The 16,558-nt window shown below is 47.9% G+C and overlaps 1 protein-coding gene across 2 annotated transcripts in view; it reads right to left on the bottom strand.

The window, feature by feature from the left end:
* The window catches only part of COPG1 (coat protein complex I subunit gamma 1), a 48,786-nt gene extending 37,435 nt beyond the window's left edge, over positions 1–11,351 (bottom strand). Inside the window, exon 1 of one of the 2 annotated variants that reach the window (XM_006130882.5) lies at positions 11,272–11,351. In XM_006130882.5, the coding sequence (XP_006130944.3) occupies positions 11,272–11,299 (28 nt within the window). In that variant the 5' untranslated portion in view covers positions 11,300–11,351. Of the gene's footprint in view, positions 1–4,189; positions 4,377–11,271 lie in introns of those variants that run through there. The other variant, XM_075938826.2, reaches the window with a different exon arrangement.
* Positions 11,352–16,558: the final 5,207 nt, after the last annotated feature.

Genomic DNA, 16,558 nt, shown 5'->3' with positions numbered 1-16,558 from the left:
CGCCATCAATTACTTCACCCTTCTCCAGCACCTTTCATATATGCATCTTAAAGCACTTTACATACTCTGAAGCTAACTATTATCTCTATTTCAGAGATGGTGAAAACTGAAGCACAGAGAAGTTAAAGAGCTACACTTTCAAACGTGGCTTCTGTTTTTGGGTGACCAGCTTGATATGCCTCAAGTCTGATTTTCAGATGTTCTCTAAATTTATTTCAATTTGTCTTGGACGTGTTCAGAACCTTTGTGTGTCTAAAGTTGAGCACCCAAAATTAGAGTCCTATTTTGAAAGTATGTCCTTAAGTCACTTAACCCAAACCACATAAGAATTAAGTAGAAGATACTGGGGTAGAAATCATGTGCCCTGACTTCCAATTCCAGACCTGAGTCACAAGAACATCTTTTTTATGGATTACAGGATTCCACATAAAATATTAATCTACTGGGTCAGTAAATCAAGGGATGAGCTATTGTACTTAAGATTGAAAGTGGCAAGAGTTCAGGATAGAACAATGTGATCAGGGGAGTATCACAATGATTAGCTTTAGGACTGTCATTTTGTGCACATGTAGGTAACATATAGAAAAAAATATGTAGGGATACTAAAAGTCTTCATGCAATATAGGAAAAAAAGGATGGGGAAACGATCACAAAGGAGAGAAGCAAAATAATTCAGAAGGTTTTGGAAGCTGTGCAAGCAGTAAAAGACAGGATGAGTAAATGAGGACTCTATTAACCTGTAGAACCAAGGTGAGGTGGTAGAGATAAGGCCAGAAAATAAAGGAGCACATCTTCGACTGACTTCAACTGTATCTGCAAAGTTTGCATGGGCAACCAGATGCACTGACAAATGTACAGATACAGTTAAAGGGAAACCTTTGCAGATGTGGCCAAAAAGGGATTCTCTTCTGAATGGTCATACCTTACAAATTACGAGATGAAAAAAAGATGCAGAGGAAACCTGGGATAAAGCCAAAACCTAAGCAAAGGGTGTAACACACATTAAAATCATAATAATAAAAAGATACTCCTGGGAGCCACAGACATGCAGAGATAGATCCTGGAGACCAATCATTGGGCTTATTTTAGAATGAAATTACTAAATTTACAAGAAAAGCAAGTTATATTACATAAACTGTCCAGAAAAAAATATACAAGTGAAAACTCAAAACATCTATCTAGACAGACTCCTGTCCAACACTTTCACATCCAACACTAATTCTGTGAGGCTCATGCCAAAAAGATGATACAGCCCTCTCCCTTTATCCAGACACTATTCCTTGGCTGAAGAGCAGCAGAGGGAGAAGCAAGCAATGAATAATTTGGCAGAGCTGCTCCAAAATACCTAGAAACTGCTGTTCGGTGCAATGTTCTGAAAGGTATTGCAATGTACCCTTGAAAATAATATTTTTAAGTCACTTTGGACATTTCAGAGCCACTTCTGCAGTAGTCATTTTCCTAAAAAGACACAAAATACGTGACACACAGACTCTTGGGCTGTGTCTACACTGCATCCCTTTTCCGGAAAAGGGATGCAGATTAGACAAATCGGAATTGCAAATGCAGCGGGGATTTAAATTTTCCCCGCTGCATTTGCATGAACATGGCTGCCACTTTTTTCCAGCTCGGGGCTTTGCCGGAGAAAAGCGCCAGTCTAGACAGGGATCTTTCGGAAAATAAAGCCTTTTCCGAAAGGTCCCTTATTCCTGATTTTAAGAGGAATAAGGGACCTTTCGGAAAAGGCTTTATTTTCCAAAAGATCCCGTCTAGACTGGCGCTTTTCTCCGGCAAAGCCCCGAGCTGGAAAAAAGTGTTTTATTAAAATTGGTTTATGAATATGAATACGCATAACTCAAAGGCATTTTCAGCAAAATGCATCATGTAACATTTTTAAAGTTATAATCTGCTAAATGTGTATCTTCTATTTCAGTGCATGTGTCATTCTTGTATGTGAAGTTAGAAATATGAAATGTAAACCTGTTTTATTAATATAAGTCTTCTAGTGAAAACCATTAATGGTATTTAAAGAAACTTAATGGCAGCACTCAAGACAATGATCTGTAAATGAGTATGTTTTTACGTTTAAGTCCAAACTGTGGTAAGTCCTAGAAACCTGGTGCTGGAATCCATCTTGAATAAGGTATTTTTCCTTGGGGTGGGAAAATAAAACAAAGGGTTCCCACCCTGGGAAGTTTATACAAAAAAAAAAAATCAGTCTTTTGTCATCAGATAGGGTTGGGGAGGCAATTTCAAAAGCTAAGAGGACACACAGGAAGAAACCTGAAAACAAAGTAGTGATGGAAAATCCATCAATTAGTTGATTAAACTAAATTTAACATCGACTAGTCAATAAGCAGAAAGCCGCAACGGGATCTGCAAGCAGGGAGTCAATTAGTCGATAAGCAGGAAGCCCACCCGGGAGCTAACCCCACTGCATCTCTGCCTTTTAAATGGAAAGGCTAAAGCGCAGGAGAGACCCAACATGAGCCAGGAGAGCTGATTCATGACTCATGCAGGATCTCCCTCCCTCCTTGCTGCACACCAGTCTTTTAAATGGATTAAGAGAGCTTGATGGCTCTTAATCCATTTAAAAGCTAAAACCAGGATAGGAACCCAGGGGTTTGGTCCTCTTTGTGGCTATGTTCCTGTGCTATCAAAGCCCTAAAGCTGAGTCCTCCCAGGGCTGAGCTGGTTCAACATCTTTGTTGCTCTGCTAGGGGGCTATGGCCCCAACTCTGCGCCTGGGCTGGGGGAGAGCTTTGGCCCAGCAGGGCACGATGGTGGAGAGCCCCAGAAGACAGATTGGCAGGCTAAGTGGCATGATCAGCATATCAGGTGACAGTCCCAAGGGGACCTCGCTGATATAACCTATCACATACATGTTAAATAGTCAGTTTCTTACTGTAAGTCCTGTATTAATATACAGAACAGCTAGGGTTACTGTGTCAAGTGCAGGTGGCACAGCTCCCTGAACTACTTCACCATCCTGAACTGCCATGAGAGCCGAATTGAGTTTCTCCATTTCCAAATTCTGTGGTCCATCCTCCAATGCTGTGTGGCACTCAAATACTGTGTAAAGGACATGGATCAAGTGTGTCCAATAATAATTTCCGCAATACTTATCCAATCCCCACTTTTCTTTTTATACTGTGTTCATCTCCATGCCTCCTGAGTCCCAACCCTTTTGTATCAGTGCTACTCTCCTGCGAAGATCAGGACACCAATATTTTCACCAGGAGAAACACTTGTCTCCTGCTTCACATCGACATCAAACATCTTGAACAGCAATCTACACACACACACACACACACACACACACCAAAATGTAAGCTGCACACACACCCCAAAATGTAAGCCACACACACACACACACACACACACACACCAAAATGTAAGCTACACACACACACACACACACACCCCAAAATGTAAGCTACACACACACACACACACACCCCAAAATGTAAGCTGCCACTAAAAGGATCAGAGGTTACTCTATAAACTTGCAATTGGTACATCTGATACATCAGCCATATATTTTTAAAGCTGTCCACACATATGCTGGATGGGCCGGTGACCAGTTTGGGGGGGACAACGAGTCAAGACATGGGGAGGAAGGGAAGAGGAGGCAGAGCATGAGGGGACAGAGTAGTTAGGGTTTGGCTGGAGATCTATGTCATTTCAGGTGCATCCTCCTTAATCACCTGCCCTTCATTGTACATCTGGCTTTGAGACATCAGTGCAGTGCAGCGGGGGGAGAGGGGGAGATAAATCAACGGAAAGCAAGTTGAGGTGATCCGGGCAGAAAATGAAGGATTATTTGGCGGGTTGTTCCTGTGCTATCAATGCCCTAAAGCGGAGCCCTCCCAGGATTGAGCTGGCTCAACATCCACCCAACTCCAAAGTTTCCTGGGGCGGGGGAGGGGGGGTCTGCAACGCTCGCAGGCTCCGCCAGAGCCACTGAGGAAGGCTGTGGGCAGAGTTAAGGGGGCCGCCTGGAAAAGTCACTAGCTGGGGGGCAGCCCGGGAAGGGGCCGACACCCGTGGCAAGGGGCTGGACGGACGCTGACCAGCAGAGCCCAGCCCCGGAGCGTTCGGAAGGAGAGCCCGGCCGGGGGGGGGGTCCTCTACCCCGCTGGGCACGGCCGCCCCGCCCCGCCCCCCCGCGGCGGGCCCGTCCCGCACTCACCCGCCTCCTCATCCTTCTTATCGAACTTCTTCAGCATCCTGCCCTGCGCCGGGCGGGGGGCGCGCGGGGTCTGGCGGGCGGGGGCCGCACGAGCCGGGGGGGGGTCTCTATCCAGCACCTCCACTTCCGGCCTTGGCGCTGCTTCCTGCCAGCCTGTCACCGGGACAGCTCAGCCGGACAGCGCCGCGCACGCGCGTTGCGTGAGGGAGCTTGGTCGGGCTGACGTGGCTGCCTGGACCACCGCCCGCCCCAGGGGAGGAGGCGACAGCGCTGGGCGGGGCAGTGGCCGTGGGAGGCCCCGAGCCTGTGGGACAGTGGATGGGGGAAACGGGAGTGTCTGAGGGGCTGAAGAGCCTGCGGCGCAGCGACTGGGGGCAGGGCAGTGACTTGGGGGCACAGCTTGTAGGGCAGCGACTGGGGGCAGGGCAGTGACTTGGGGGCACAGCTTGTAGGGCAGCGACTGGGGGCAGGGCAGTGACTTGGGGGCACAGCTTGTAGGGCAGCGACTGGGGGCAGGGCAGTGACTTGGGGGCACAGCTTGTAGGGCAGCGACTGGGGGCAGGGCAGTGACTTGGGGCACAGCTTGTAGGGCAGCGACTGGGGGCAGGGCAGTGACTGGGGGCACAGCTTGTAGGGCAGCGACTGGGGGCAGGGCAGTGACTGGGGGCACAGCTTGTAGGGCAGCGACTGGGGGCAGGGCAGTGACTTGGGGGCACAGCTTGTAGGGCAGCGACTGGGGGCAGGGCAGTGACTTGGGGGCACAGTTTGTAGGGCAGTGACTGGGGGCACAGCTTGTAGGGCAGCGACTGGGGGCAGGGCAGTGACTGGGGGCACAGCTTGTAGGGCAGCGACTGGGGGCAGGGCAGTGACTTGGGGGCACAGCTTGTAGGGCAGCGACTGGGGGCAGGGCAGTGACTTGGGGCACAGCTTGTAGGGCAGCGACTGGGGGCAGGGCAGTGACTGGGGGCACAGCTTGTAGGGCAGCGACTGGGGGCAGGGCAGTGACTTGGGGGCACAGCTTGTAGGGCAGCGACTGGGGGCAGGGCAGTGACTTGGGGGCACAGCTTGTAGGGCAGCGACTGGGGGCAGGGCAGTGACTTGGGGGCACAGCTTGTAGGGCAGCGACTGGGGGCAGGGCAGTGACTTGGGGGCACAGCTTGTAGGGCAGCGACTGGGGGCAGGGCAGTGACTTGGGGGCACAGCTTGTAGGGCAGTGACTGGGGGCAGGGCAGTGACTTGGGGGCACAGCTTGTAGGGCAGTGACTGGGGGCAGGGCAGTGACTTGGGGGCACAGCTTGTAGGGCAGTGACTGGGGGCAGGGCAGTGACTTGGGGGCACAGCTTGTAGGGCAGCGACTGGGGGCAGGGCAGTGACTTGGGGGCACAGCTTGTAGGGCAGCGACTGGGGGCAGGGCAGTGACTTGGGGGCACAGCTTGTAGGGCAGCAACTGGGGGCAGGGCAGTGACTTGGGGCACAGCTTGTAGGGCAGTGACTGGGGGCAGGGCAGTGACTTGGGGGCACAGCTTGTAGGGCAGCGACTGGGGGCAGGGCAGTGACTTGGGGGCACAGCTTGTAGGGCAGCGACTGGGGGCAGGGCAGTGACTTGGGGGCACAGCTTGTAGGGCAGCAACTGGGGGCAGGGCAGTGACTTGGGGGCACAGCTTGTAGGGCAGCGACTGGGGGCAGGGCAGTGACTTGGGGCACAGCTTGTAGGGCAGTGACGGGGCAGGGCAGTGACTTGGGGGCACAGCTTGTAGGGCAGCGACTGGGGGCAGGGCAGTGACTTGGGGGCACAGCTTGTAGGGCAGCGACTGGGGGCAGGGTAGTGACTTGGGGCACAGCTTGTAGGGCAGCGACTGGGGGCAGGGCAGTGACTTGGGGGCACAGCTTGTAGGGCAGCGACTGGGGGCAGGGCAGTGACTTGGGGGCACAGCTTGTAGGGCAGCGACTGGGGGCAGGGCAGTGACTTGGGGCACAGCTTGTAGGGCAGCAACTGGGGGCAGGGCAGTGACTTGGGGGCACAGCTTGTAGGGCAGTGACTGGGGGCACAGCTTGTAGGGCAGTGACTGGGGGCAGGGCAGTGACTTGGGGGCACAGCTTGTAGGGAAGTGACTGGGGGCAGGGCAGTGACTTGGGGGCACAGCTTGTAGGGAAGCGACTGGGGGCAGGGCAGTGACTTGGGGCACAGCTTGTAGGGAAGCGACTGGGGGCAGGGCAGTGACTTGGGGCACAGCTTGTAGGGCAGCGACTGGGGGCAGGGCAGTGACTTGGGGCACAGCTTGTAGGGCAGTGACTGGGGGCAGGGCAGTGACTTGGGGGCACAGCTTGTAGGGCAGTGACTGGGGGCACAGCTTGTAGGGCAGTGACTGGGGGCAGGGCAGTGACTTGGGGGCACAGCTTGTAGGGCAGCGACTGGGGGCAGGGCAGTGACTTGGGGGCACAGCTTGTAGGGCAGCGACTGGGGGCAGGGTAGTGACTTGGGGCACAGCTTGTAGGGCAGCGACTGGGGGCAGGGCAGTGACTTGGGGGCACAGCTTGTAGGGCAGCGACTGGGGGCAGGGCAGTGACTTGGGGGCACAGCTTGTAGGGCAGCGACTGGGGGCAGGGCAGTGACTTGGGGCACAGCTTGTAGGGCAGCAACTGGGGGCAGGGCAGTGACTTGGGGGCACAGCTTGTAGGGCAGTGACTGGGGGCACAGCTTGTAGGGCAGTGACTGGGGGCAGGGCAGTGACTTGGGGGCACAGCTTGTAGGGAAGTGACTGGGGGCAGGGCAGTGACTTGGGGGCACAGCTTGTAGGGAAGCGACTGGGGGCAGGGCAGTGACTGGGGGCACAGCTTGTAGGGCAGTGACTGGGGGCAGGGCAGTGACTTGGGGGCACAGCTTGTAGGGCAGCGACTGGGGGCAGGGCAGTGACTTGGGGGCCCAGCTTGTAGGGCAGCGACTGGGGGCAGGGCAGTGACTTGGGGGCACAGCTTGTAGGGCAGCGACTGGGGGCAGGGTAGTGACTTGGGGCACAGCTTGTAGGGCAGCGACTGGGGGCAGGGTAGTGACTTGGGGCACAGCTTGTAGGGCAGCGACTGGGGGCAGGGCAGTGACTTGGGGGCACAGCTTGTAGGGAAGCGACTGAGGGCAGGGTAGTGACTTGGGGGCACAGCTTGTAGGGAAGCGACTGGGGGCAGGGCAGTGACTTGGGGGCACAGCTTGTAGGGAAGCGACTGGGGGCAGGGCAGTGACTTGGGGGCACAGCTTGTAGGGAAGTGACTGGGGGCAGGGCAGTGACTTGGGGGCACAGCTTGTAGGGCAGTGACGGGGCAGGGTAGTGACTTGGGGGCACAGCTTGTAGGGCAGCGACTGGGGGCAGGGCAGTGACTTGGGGGCACAGCTTGTAGGGCAGTGACGGGGCAGGGTAGTGACTTGGGGGCACAGCTTGTAGGGCAGTGACTGGGGGCAGGGTAGTGACTTGGGGGCACAGCTTGTAGGGCAGTGACTGGGGGCAGGGCAGTGACTGGGGGCACAGCTTGTAGGGCAGTGACTGGGGGCACAGCTTGTAGGGCAGTGACTGGGGGCAGGGCAGTGACTTGGGGGCACAGCTTGTAGGGCAGCGACTGGGGGCAGGGCAATGACTTGGGGGCACAGCTTGTAGGGCAGCGACTGGGGGTAGGGCAGTGACTTGGGGGCACAGCTTGTAGGGCAGCGACTGGGGGCAGGGCAGTGACTTGGGGGCACAGCTTGTAGGGAAGTGACTGGGGGCAGGGCAGTGACTTGGGGGCACAGCTTGTAGGGCAGTGACTGGGGGCAGGGTAGTGACTTGGGGCACAGCTTGTAGGGCAGTGACTGGGGGCAAGGCAGTGACTTGGGGGCACAGCTTGTCGGGCAGTGACTTGGGGCACAGCTTGTCGGGCAGTGACTTGGGGGCACAGCTTGTAGGGCAGTGACTGGGGGCAGGGCAGTGACTTGGGGACACATTTTGTAGGGAAGTGACTGGGGGCAGGGCAGTGACTTGGGGGCACAGCTTGTAGGGAAGTGACCGGGGGCAGGGCAGTGACTTGGGGGCACAGCTTGTAGGGGAGTGACCGGGGACAGGGTAGTGACTTGGGGGCACAGCTTGTAGGGCAGTGACTGGCGGGGGAGCAGTGCCTGGGGGAGCACAGCTTGTAGGGAAGTGACTGGGGGCAGGGTGGTGACTGGGGAAGGACACAGCCTGTGGAACGATAACCCATGAAGTTAACATTTCTCTGGACATAGGTTATTTCAAGTGTTGTGTGTGTTAATCTCCTGTTTCTCCATGCGGCCGGTTTGGGCCACAGGAACACTGTTTTCTGCTGAAGCTCAGTGCTGTAATTAAAGGGAGAATAACTTCTTTTAGATGTGGGATCTGGCAACACACACTAGATGAGGTCAGGCCACGGCATCCCTTCTGCACAGTGGTCTGCTCCACCAGACCCCTGTAGAATTAGGCAGCAAGGCTCAAAGTGGATGATATTTCCAGCCTATGGTGAAAGATGTGAGACACCTTTAAGGTGTATATTGAACCTACAGCTTTTGTGAAATGTTAAATCTAATCCTTTCTGCCATATCTACAGGGGACTATTGGAGAATGTATTAAAGAAAATCCAATGTGATTAATGAAGGGGCCTTGGTTCATGTTCTTTTCTGCAGTAATACACTGTGTGTTGTCTGTTGCCACATGTGAGCTATCACTGAGGTCAGAGTGGCTTTTGGGGTCATTTCTGCAGTCCTATTGTGCCCAGTTCCTATTTTCTTTCTGTAAGGGCCAGTGAGACACCCTGAGTACTCTTTACAATCATACTCTGTTCTGAAGCTTCAGGGAGTAACCGAGTTAGTCTGTTACAGAAAAAAACAACAAATGGTCTGGTAGCACTTTATAGACTTAACAAAATATGTAGATTCTCATGATACCGTCTACATGTTTTGTTAGTCTATAAAGTGCTACCAGACCATTTGTTGTTTTTATACTCTGTTCTGTTATTCCAGCTGTTGATGACACACAGTTGGATTTAAAGGCATCATTTCAGGAAATAACAGTTCCTCTCTGAATAAAGTTTGCATTCCCAATCAAGGTTTAAATGAGGAAAAATAAATGTTTCTCACTAGTGATATTAAATGGTTAACCAGTAAGTATACCAGTAAGCAAGAGACTTACTGATAATGCTTACTGGCTAACCAGCCCTTGCCAGTGATCACTGCCAGCAGCCTACCCTGCCAGGCCAGACTACTCCCAGCAGTGGAGGAGCTGGGCAGTGGGACTCCATGGCCACAGCAAGGCTTCTCAGCTGCAGCTGGACTGGAAGAACATGGCCAGAAAGCCCTGAATTAAAATGCTAACTGATTGAGTGCTAGTGTTTAACCAGTTAACTGTTTTAACTTCCCTTTTTCCCATGTTGAGGGTTTTTTTTTTAATAATTACTTCTCTCAGGTTAAAAGGTGTAATCCAGTGCACGAACCACACCAAAGAAGTAAAGTATTTCTGCCCCACCACACACAATAAATCTAAGAGCGAGTAGACTGCCCAACAAAGACAATTGCAGCTGGTGCTACATCTGGAATATTTTAGCTAGGCACTTCAAACTGGAAATAAAGTGCACTTAAAAAAAGTGAAAGTAATTAACTACGGTATTTTAAAATGTATCTGGGGATGTGGTAGATTATCCATTATTTGAAATCATTTAATCAGAACAGGATGTCTTTCTAAAAACTGTTCTAGTTCAATCCCAACTACACTTTTTCAGCCCTGCCTTGTCCCCAGAAATACCACAACCATTCCCTGGCATGATGAACCTATCTACTGCCCACCCAACAAAATAGCAGTAATGCATTCCACAGCAAACTTTGCTCCTGTTATCTACTTGAATAACAGTCTTCTGGGTTTTGTCAGGACTGTTGCAGGCAAGCAAGGAATAACTAATAATTTTTGCAAGTTCATTTATATTGTTCCTTTCCCCTGAAAGCAAGTTGCATCACTAGAGTGTAACATGGCAATTGTTGAGAGCACAGTAACATTTAACAATAGTTTAAGAATATGAGAAATTAAAGAAAGCAGAATAGAATAAATCAAGTCCAGTTTGGCCAGGAAACTAGGATTATTAGAATGAGTCTTGTAAAAAAAAAACCCCACCATGGGACCTTTAATGATCAAATGAAATCCCGACTTAAATTTTACATCTCAGTGTATGTCTACACTAAGGGTACATCAACACTGCATGGCTATTTTGGGATACTGGAGGTATCCTGAAATAGCTACCCTGTGTCTACACAAGCTGCCCATTATTTCAAAATATTTTTCAAAATAACGGGCACACTATTTTACCATCCTAGTAAACCCTGTTGCATGAGAGATGGAGGATGGCTTGAAAAAGCACGTTATTTTGAAATTTGGTGCTATGTAAATGCACCAAATTTCAATTTCAAAATAGTTTCAAAATAGGATACACAACTTATGTAGTGCAAATTGAATATCTTATTTTGAGTTTAGAGTGCTGTGTAGACACATCCTACGATACGGTACCTACAGTCGCACAGCACCAGCTGTCATCATGATGGCACATTTATTCAGTACTGACTCTGAGAGAAGGGCATTACTTACTGAATCACTGAAACTCTACAGTATCTTTTGCAAGAGAGCCATCAGGGACTAGTTCTGATCCTACTCGCTTCTATTTAACTTGTCAAAGTCAAGATTTGACTAATTCATATTACTAGCTGGTTTGGCTGTAAGTCAGACAGTGCTGAGTGGGATCATTTAATCCTTTTAACAAATGTGGTGGTCAGCCTGCACTGACACTAAGCTGTGAATTGCTTCATCATCTTTTGCAATTATCACAACTTGGTTTTAAAGTACTTGCAAAAAGAAATCTGGAATATTGAGTCTACCTACAGATCTTTTCAGTCTAAGCTAGTTGTATGCTATATAACGTTGCCTGAAAGTGGTGTACTGCCTTTTTCTCCTTCCTGATTCTCTATCAAAAAAGTGCAGAGGAGGTCTATTCAAAGGCATATAGCTTGACACTATTGCTCTGCTTTAATGCCTGTTAGAAAAATATATAATAAGAAATGTACTTACTGTACAATAAGTAGTCCTCCGAGAACATGGTAATGTCTGGGCTAAGCTCCAGCTAGTTTGAGGACTGCTTCTCTTTCTAGTCTGTCCTTTACTTGTTCTGTGTAAATGGCTTGTGTACTTTGTACCAGTGTGTCCGCCCCAGCTCTCTGTTGTTATCTCAAAACCTCACTGAAGACGGTGGAGTCAGGGTCCAGCAGGGAAACCTGACGTTTCACATTTACTACAACTATGTTCATGGCTTGTAAAAGCCAGCAATTCTGCTAGATTTCTAGCTGATGAGGGGACCTAGACAAGCTATCAAAGGCAAGAAGATCCATTGCTAATGTAAATTGGTGCAACTCCATTACTCTCAATTGATCAGTGTTGAGTTGTCTTACATTAGAGATGATCCCTCTCTGTGAATTTCCCTGGCTTACTTTTTTATTTTCATGTATACACAGACCCTGAATCTGATCAAGGAAGGTACTTCTGGAGCCCATCAGTGCTGTGCCTGTCAGCCAGAGAGCAATAGTTCAAGGGCTTAGCCCATTTTATCCATCTGGAATGAAAGCTTGCCATGGGGGCTAATGGTAGCCGTAGCATTTTAAAGATGTAGTGAGACAGGATAATCAAAAATTTTATAAAGAAATCAGATTGTATTTGAAAATGCCACTTTTTATTTTACATGTTGAGTCTTTTGGCACTCTCTTTGCAGGATTGTTCCAAGTGGCAAATAAAACTTTATTTAAAGAGAAAATATTCTATTTAACAGAAACACAAACAGAGAGCAGTACTGGGGGAATTCTGCAATTTTCCTATGGCTGCTAATACAATTGCAGAATTCTCCCAGGACGGAGAGAGGAAGAGGGAAATACATTCAAGAGGTTTCATTTCAAATTTCCTGGAAGTGTTACCTTTAAAACTTATCAGCACTTTGTTGTATTGTCTGGGAAAGGCCAGATGTTGTTGAGTCACATGAAATCATGCTACACCTGCAGATTAAAGGTTCATTCACTCTAAAGAGAAAAAGGTATGGGCCTTTTTATAACATGGATGTAAATCAGGAGTAAATCCACTGAAATTAATATGCCAATACAAAATGAGAAAAACCACTTATTTCCCCATGCTTCCAATAGAACTGAAGATTATTACAACATATAATCCCATTGTTACTGTTTAATAACTTTTAGCCTTTCACTCAGATTGGCACAGTAAAACTCACCTGGGCAGTTTCACTTTCTGGCTCTGTAAACTCCTGCACTTGCTTGGATGGCTTGAGTTTGGGATTCCAAAACTAGAGGGGAAAATGTTTCTAAAAATAACCAGTTATTGAATGAAGAGATAAGGACATTTCTGTATGCAGTAGCTGGTATGAAATCCATAATTTTTGGTAGGGAACCATACTACCTGCCAGAGATCTCTTTTTATGCATAAAACTACTGTTTTGTTGACAGGAAGGGACGGAGAGGTACTATTTATTTAATGTTAAATCTTTGCCTTTTCTGCATCATCCAGTAAAGCTGATGCATCCCACCTATGTCATGGTCTGACAGAAGCAAATATAATCATACAGAAAAGATGACGAGGTTTTGGATTTGAAAACTGTTGTGTAAGACACTAACAAAAACTACTACAATGACCCAGTTCCTTCTCTCATTTTTTTATTTCTATCCTTTTCTTTGGCCCCCTACACTGTAGCATCTGAACACATCAAACATAAATAATGTTATCCTCAAACACATTTGGGTGAAGTAGGGAAGTCATATTATTGGACACAGAGAAAGAGCCTTTGACAAGGTTGCCGTGGAAGTCTGTAGAACAGCTGGGAACAGATGCCAGGACAGGTCCCCTGACTTCCAGTTTAGAGTCTCAATTACAAGACCATTCTTTCTATGGATGCAGATAACTTAGATGCCAACACAACAATATGCCATCACTAGTAAATAGTAAATTAATAATAAATAAGTAAAATTCTGAGACCCTTACAGTTTTTACTGGGTTTTCCTGAACAAGAACTAAAAAAGAGCCTCAGTATTTGGCACATTAATAATATGCAATTACAAACTGTATTTCATTCATATATCAGCAGAGTTCTTTATAAAGGTGGAGCAGCATCATTATCCCCAAATTACAAATGTGGAACTGAAGCAAAGAAGGGATGTCACTTGCCCAAGGTCACATTGTGAGTCAATGGCAATTGTGCATGGACAAGTCAAATTAGAATGTATGTATTTTAAGAGTCCTGCTTGTGGTTTGAGATCTTCAAAGTGACTTCTATTTCCTTGCATCTTCCTCTTCCTTTAGTGGTTGCTAGTAGAGGTAACTAAGCTGTGCAAGAAAAATCTTGGATATCTGTAGAAGTGGCTGAATATAAAGAGGTGGAGTTGGCTCCATCTGGACAGCTAGCTTTCCATGGTCCACAGACCACAACTGGAGAATCCATGTGCTAGACCACATCTGTGCTACAGAGATTTCCAAATTCAGACGAGTCTAACTGTGGGAGCTTTTCTGAACTGGAACTAAATTTATTTTCTCCGTCCAATTTGTGCCATGAGCTTTGCATTGGCTGCTGCTTTGGCCCGCATCTGCTTAGCTTTGTCCAGCTCTATCAGGATTTTCAAGATATGAATGGGGACATCAAGCGATAGGGAGAACTTGGTCCCAGGGCTGCTCTTTTTGACGATAGTGGCTTTCTTGTGGCTGAGCAAAGGTAGCAAGGAAAGCGTCCTCTTGGCTGACTCTTCCAGTAATGCCCAATGTGTTTCCTTGTGGCTAGACTCAGCCTCGTCACTATGGTGACTTCCATGTACGGTTGAGAGGCTCTGAGAAGCCAGCCCATTTGTGATGTTGCTGTTCTCCATGGTATCTCTGCTCATTAGGTTGTCTCTCTTCTCATGGCCAGTTTGGTGATAGTTTGCGTCAACATCATCGATACGCTGAAGTATCTCGCTCCCCATTTCCTTTGAAGCTCTTGCTGGAGCCCAGGACAGAATCAGAAAGCTCAGTAACACTAAGATTCTGGGGCAGGGCATCATCCTGGAAATCTGCAAATGAACATGCAGTGCACATTCAGTGATGAGCAGGAGCCCTTCCATGGAAAAATCAACTGGCAACATACAGCGAGAAAGGGCCTTAACACTTGTGAGAGCTGCAAATCCTCGTCCCATTTTGGCCATATAACATTCTGCACAAGGAGGATTTTCTTTTAACTGATATTAACTTGTGTTCCTGCCAGCTCTGGATATCAAGAGATGCAACCAAGATATTTAGTAACACAACAGTCACATTCTATCTGCAAGCAGCTGGAAGGTGCATACTGTCTGTGTGTGCTCACGGATGTCTATTTGTTAGTGGTGAGAAGAGATATCTGTATATTTTGTATATCATTTTGTCAAGTGCATTGGGGCCTCAGGAAAAAAAGGCACTTGAATAATGTAAAACACCATACATATAAGTAAGATATGCTTCACCAACTCCTTGGCTCTCTATCATGCATTAAATCCCTTCCCTACTGCATCCCATCCCTGATAAACCTGCTGCACAAGCACTACATGTGGGAATTTTCTCTCTGTTATGGGGAAAATTGGGAGGGTGGGGCTCTTCAAGGAAACTTTCTGGCTACAGTATTTTGTGCTGCCTCCTCAGTGCAAGGCAGCTGGAGTTGGAGTCAAGGGTCTGGCCATATGTTGTTTCTTGTATAGTATGAAGAGAGGGGTGACAAGCACCTTAAACAAATAGAGGGCCAAAAAATCATGTCTCAAAAATGACAAAGTCCAACAAGCTTAGGGCTGGAAATTTGCCTTTAGCATCAGTGAGGAGTATCAGGTGCCCTGCGTGACTGGATATCACATTCTCAGAGTTTGAGGGACAACTTTGTGTAAGGAGATGGGCTGTAGTTTTAAAAATGTTCTATTTCAAGTCTCTCTTCACAATTAATATTTGCCCTTTTCATGCCAAGCTGTATGTCTGAATTCATCTCTGTCAAAAGCTTGCCTCACATTTCAAGGGATTTTTCCAGACACTGATGGGATGCAGGCAAATCCCTTTCAGTTTGCTGCCCTTTAGGAGGCAGGAATTAGCTTGACAGTTTAATATATGTCACTGGGAAGGCACTGATCTGCCTTTTCAAGTCTGCATGGGGTTTGTTCACCACTGTCCAAGCACATCCAGGCAAAATGTTCCTGCTCTGCTACCAGACATGATAAGCGCATTCCAGGTAGAACACATGTATTATCCTGCCCAGTGTACCAGGAACACCCAAGTAATACACTTCTGCTGTACTTGCAAAATACCAGGTATGCTCATATCTGGGATTTAGTCAGTTATTGACCTTCAAAGCCAAAAGTGACATAACCTGGAGCTATCCTGGTAAACACAAATCTTAGGGGAGACTAGTATATCACCACTCCAAGCCCAAAGGACAAGCATTTTGCCCATTTAACACTTATTTTACCACTTTTATTCTCACCACAATCTTTTGAAAGATTATTGTCTCATTAACGAAGGAGAGAGTTTCCTTTTGTTTTTGTCCATGTCATTTAGGCAGTTAGTTCTTTTGCCCATTACTAATGCTTTTTCATTTGACAAAACCCAGAAAGCAAAGAACAGCTGCGCTCTTCTTTTGCCCCCAAACAGTCCTTTGGAAAGTCCCTTTTCTATGTAGCCTCATCATAAAATTTGCCTGAAGTCTTTTGCAATGATTTATAATGATTTATTTTTAGGCGGGAAAGTCAGAGAAATTCCTCCCTACTTCCAAACTGCCACCTGATTCTAAATGCTCTGTAGCCCTCTTCCCCAGCAAGGGAATATCCTTCCCCCTCTCCCCCAGTTTATATTTTAGTTTGTAATTATTGTAAAAGATGCCATTTAGCCAAGTCTGCCTCCATCCCTTCGTAACTTCCTCCCACCAGCAATTTCATAGAGATCCTCCTGGGTATTTCTAGTCAGAGACGCTTGATTTTTTTTTGGCAAAGTTAGAGAGCATTGAAAGGTTCTTTGGTGAGGCAGACATCACAACTTTACTGTTGGGTGCTAAATTCTGAGGAATATAATTAGTCTAGGCAGGATTTCTGGGAGGACTGTGGGTTTGGGAGGCAATGGATAGTGAGAGGACACTTGCATGGATTGGGGATTCTGGTTACCCTGACTTTTCTTTGTGATGCTGTTGTTAGCTGATCTTCATGGTGCATTTGCATTTTTTTCCTAGTTAAAATGTTAATTTCCTCTTCGTTTCATGCCCTTTATCTATTCAATTACCCAAGGAAATAAGCTTGAAAAACCTTTTCAGATTGGATCATGTCAATTTAGG

The sequence above is a fragment of the Pelodiscus sinensis genome, chromosome 11, assembly GCF_052426305.1.
Source record: "Pelodiscus sinensis isolate ZL-2025 chromosome 11, ASM5242630v1, whole genome shotgun sequence".
In the NCBI taxonomy this organism is placed as follows: Eukaryota; Metazoa; Chordata; order Testudines; family Trionychidae; genus Pelodiscus; species Pelodiscus sinensis.
Note: the sequence above shows the minus strand (reverse complement) of the source record. Positions and strands in the feature narration are given on the sequence as shown.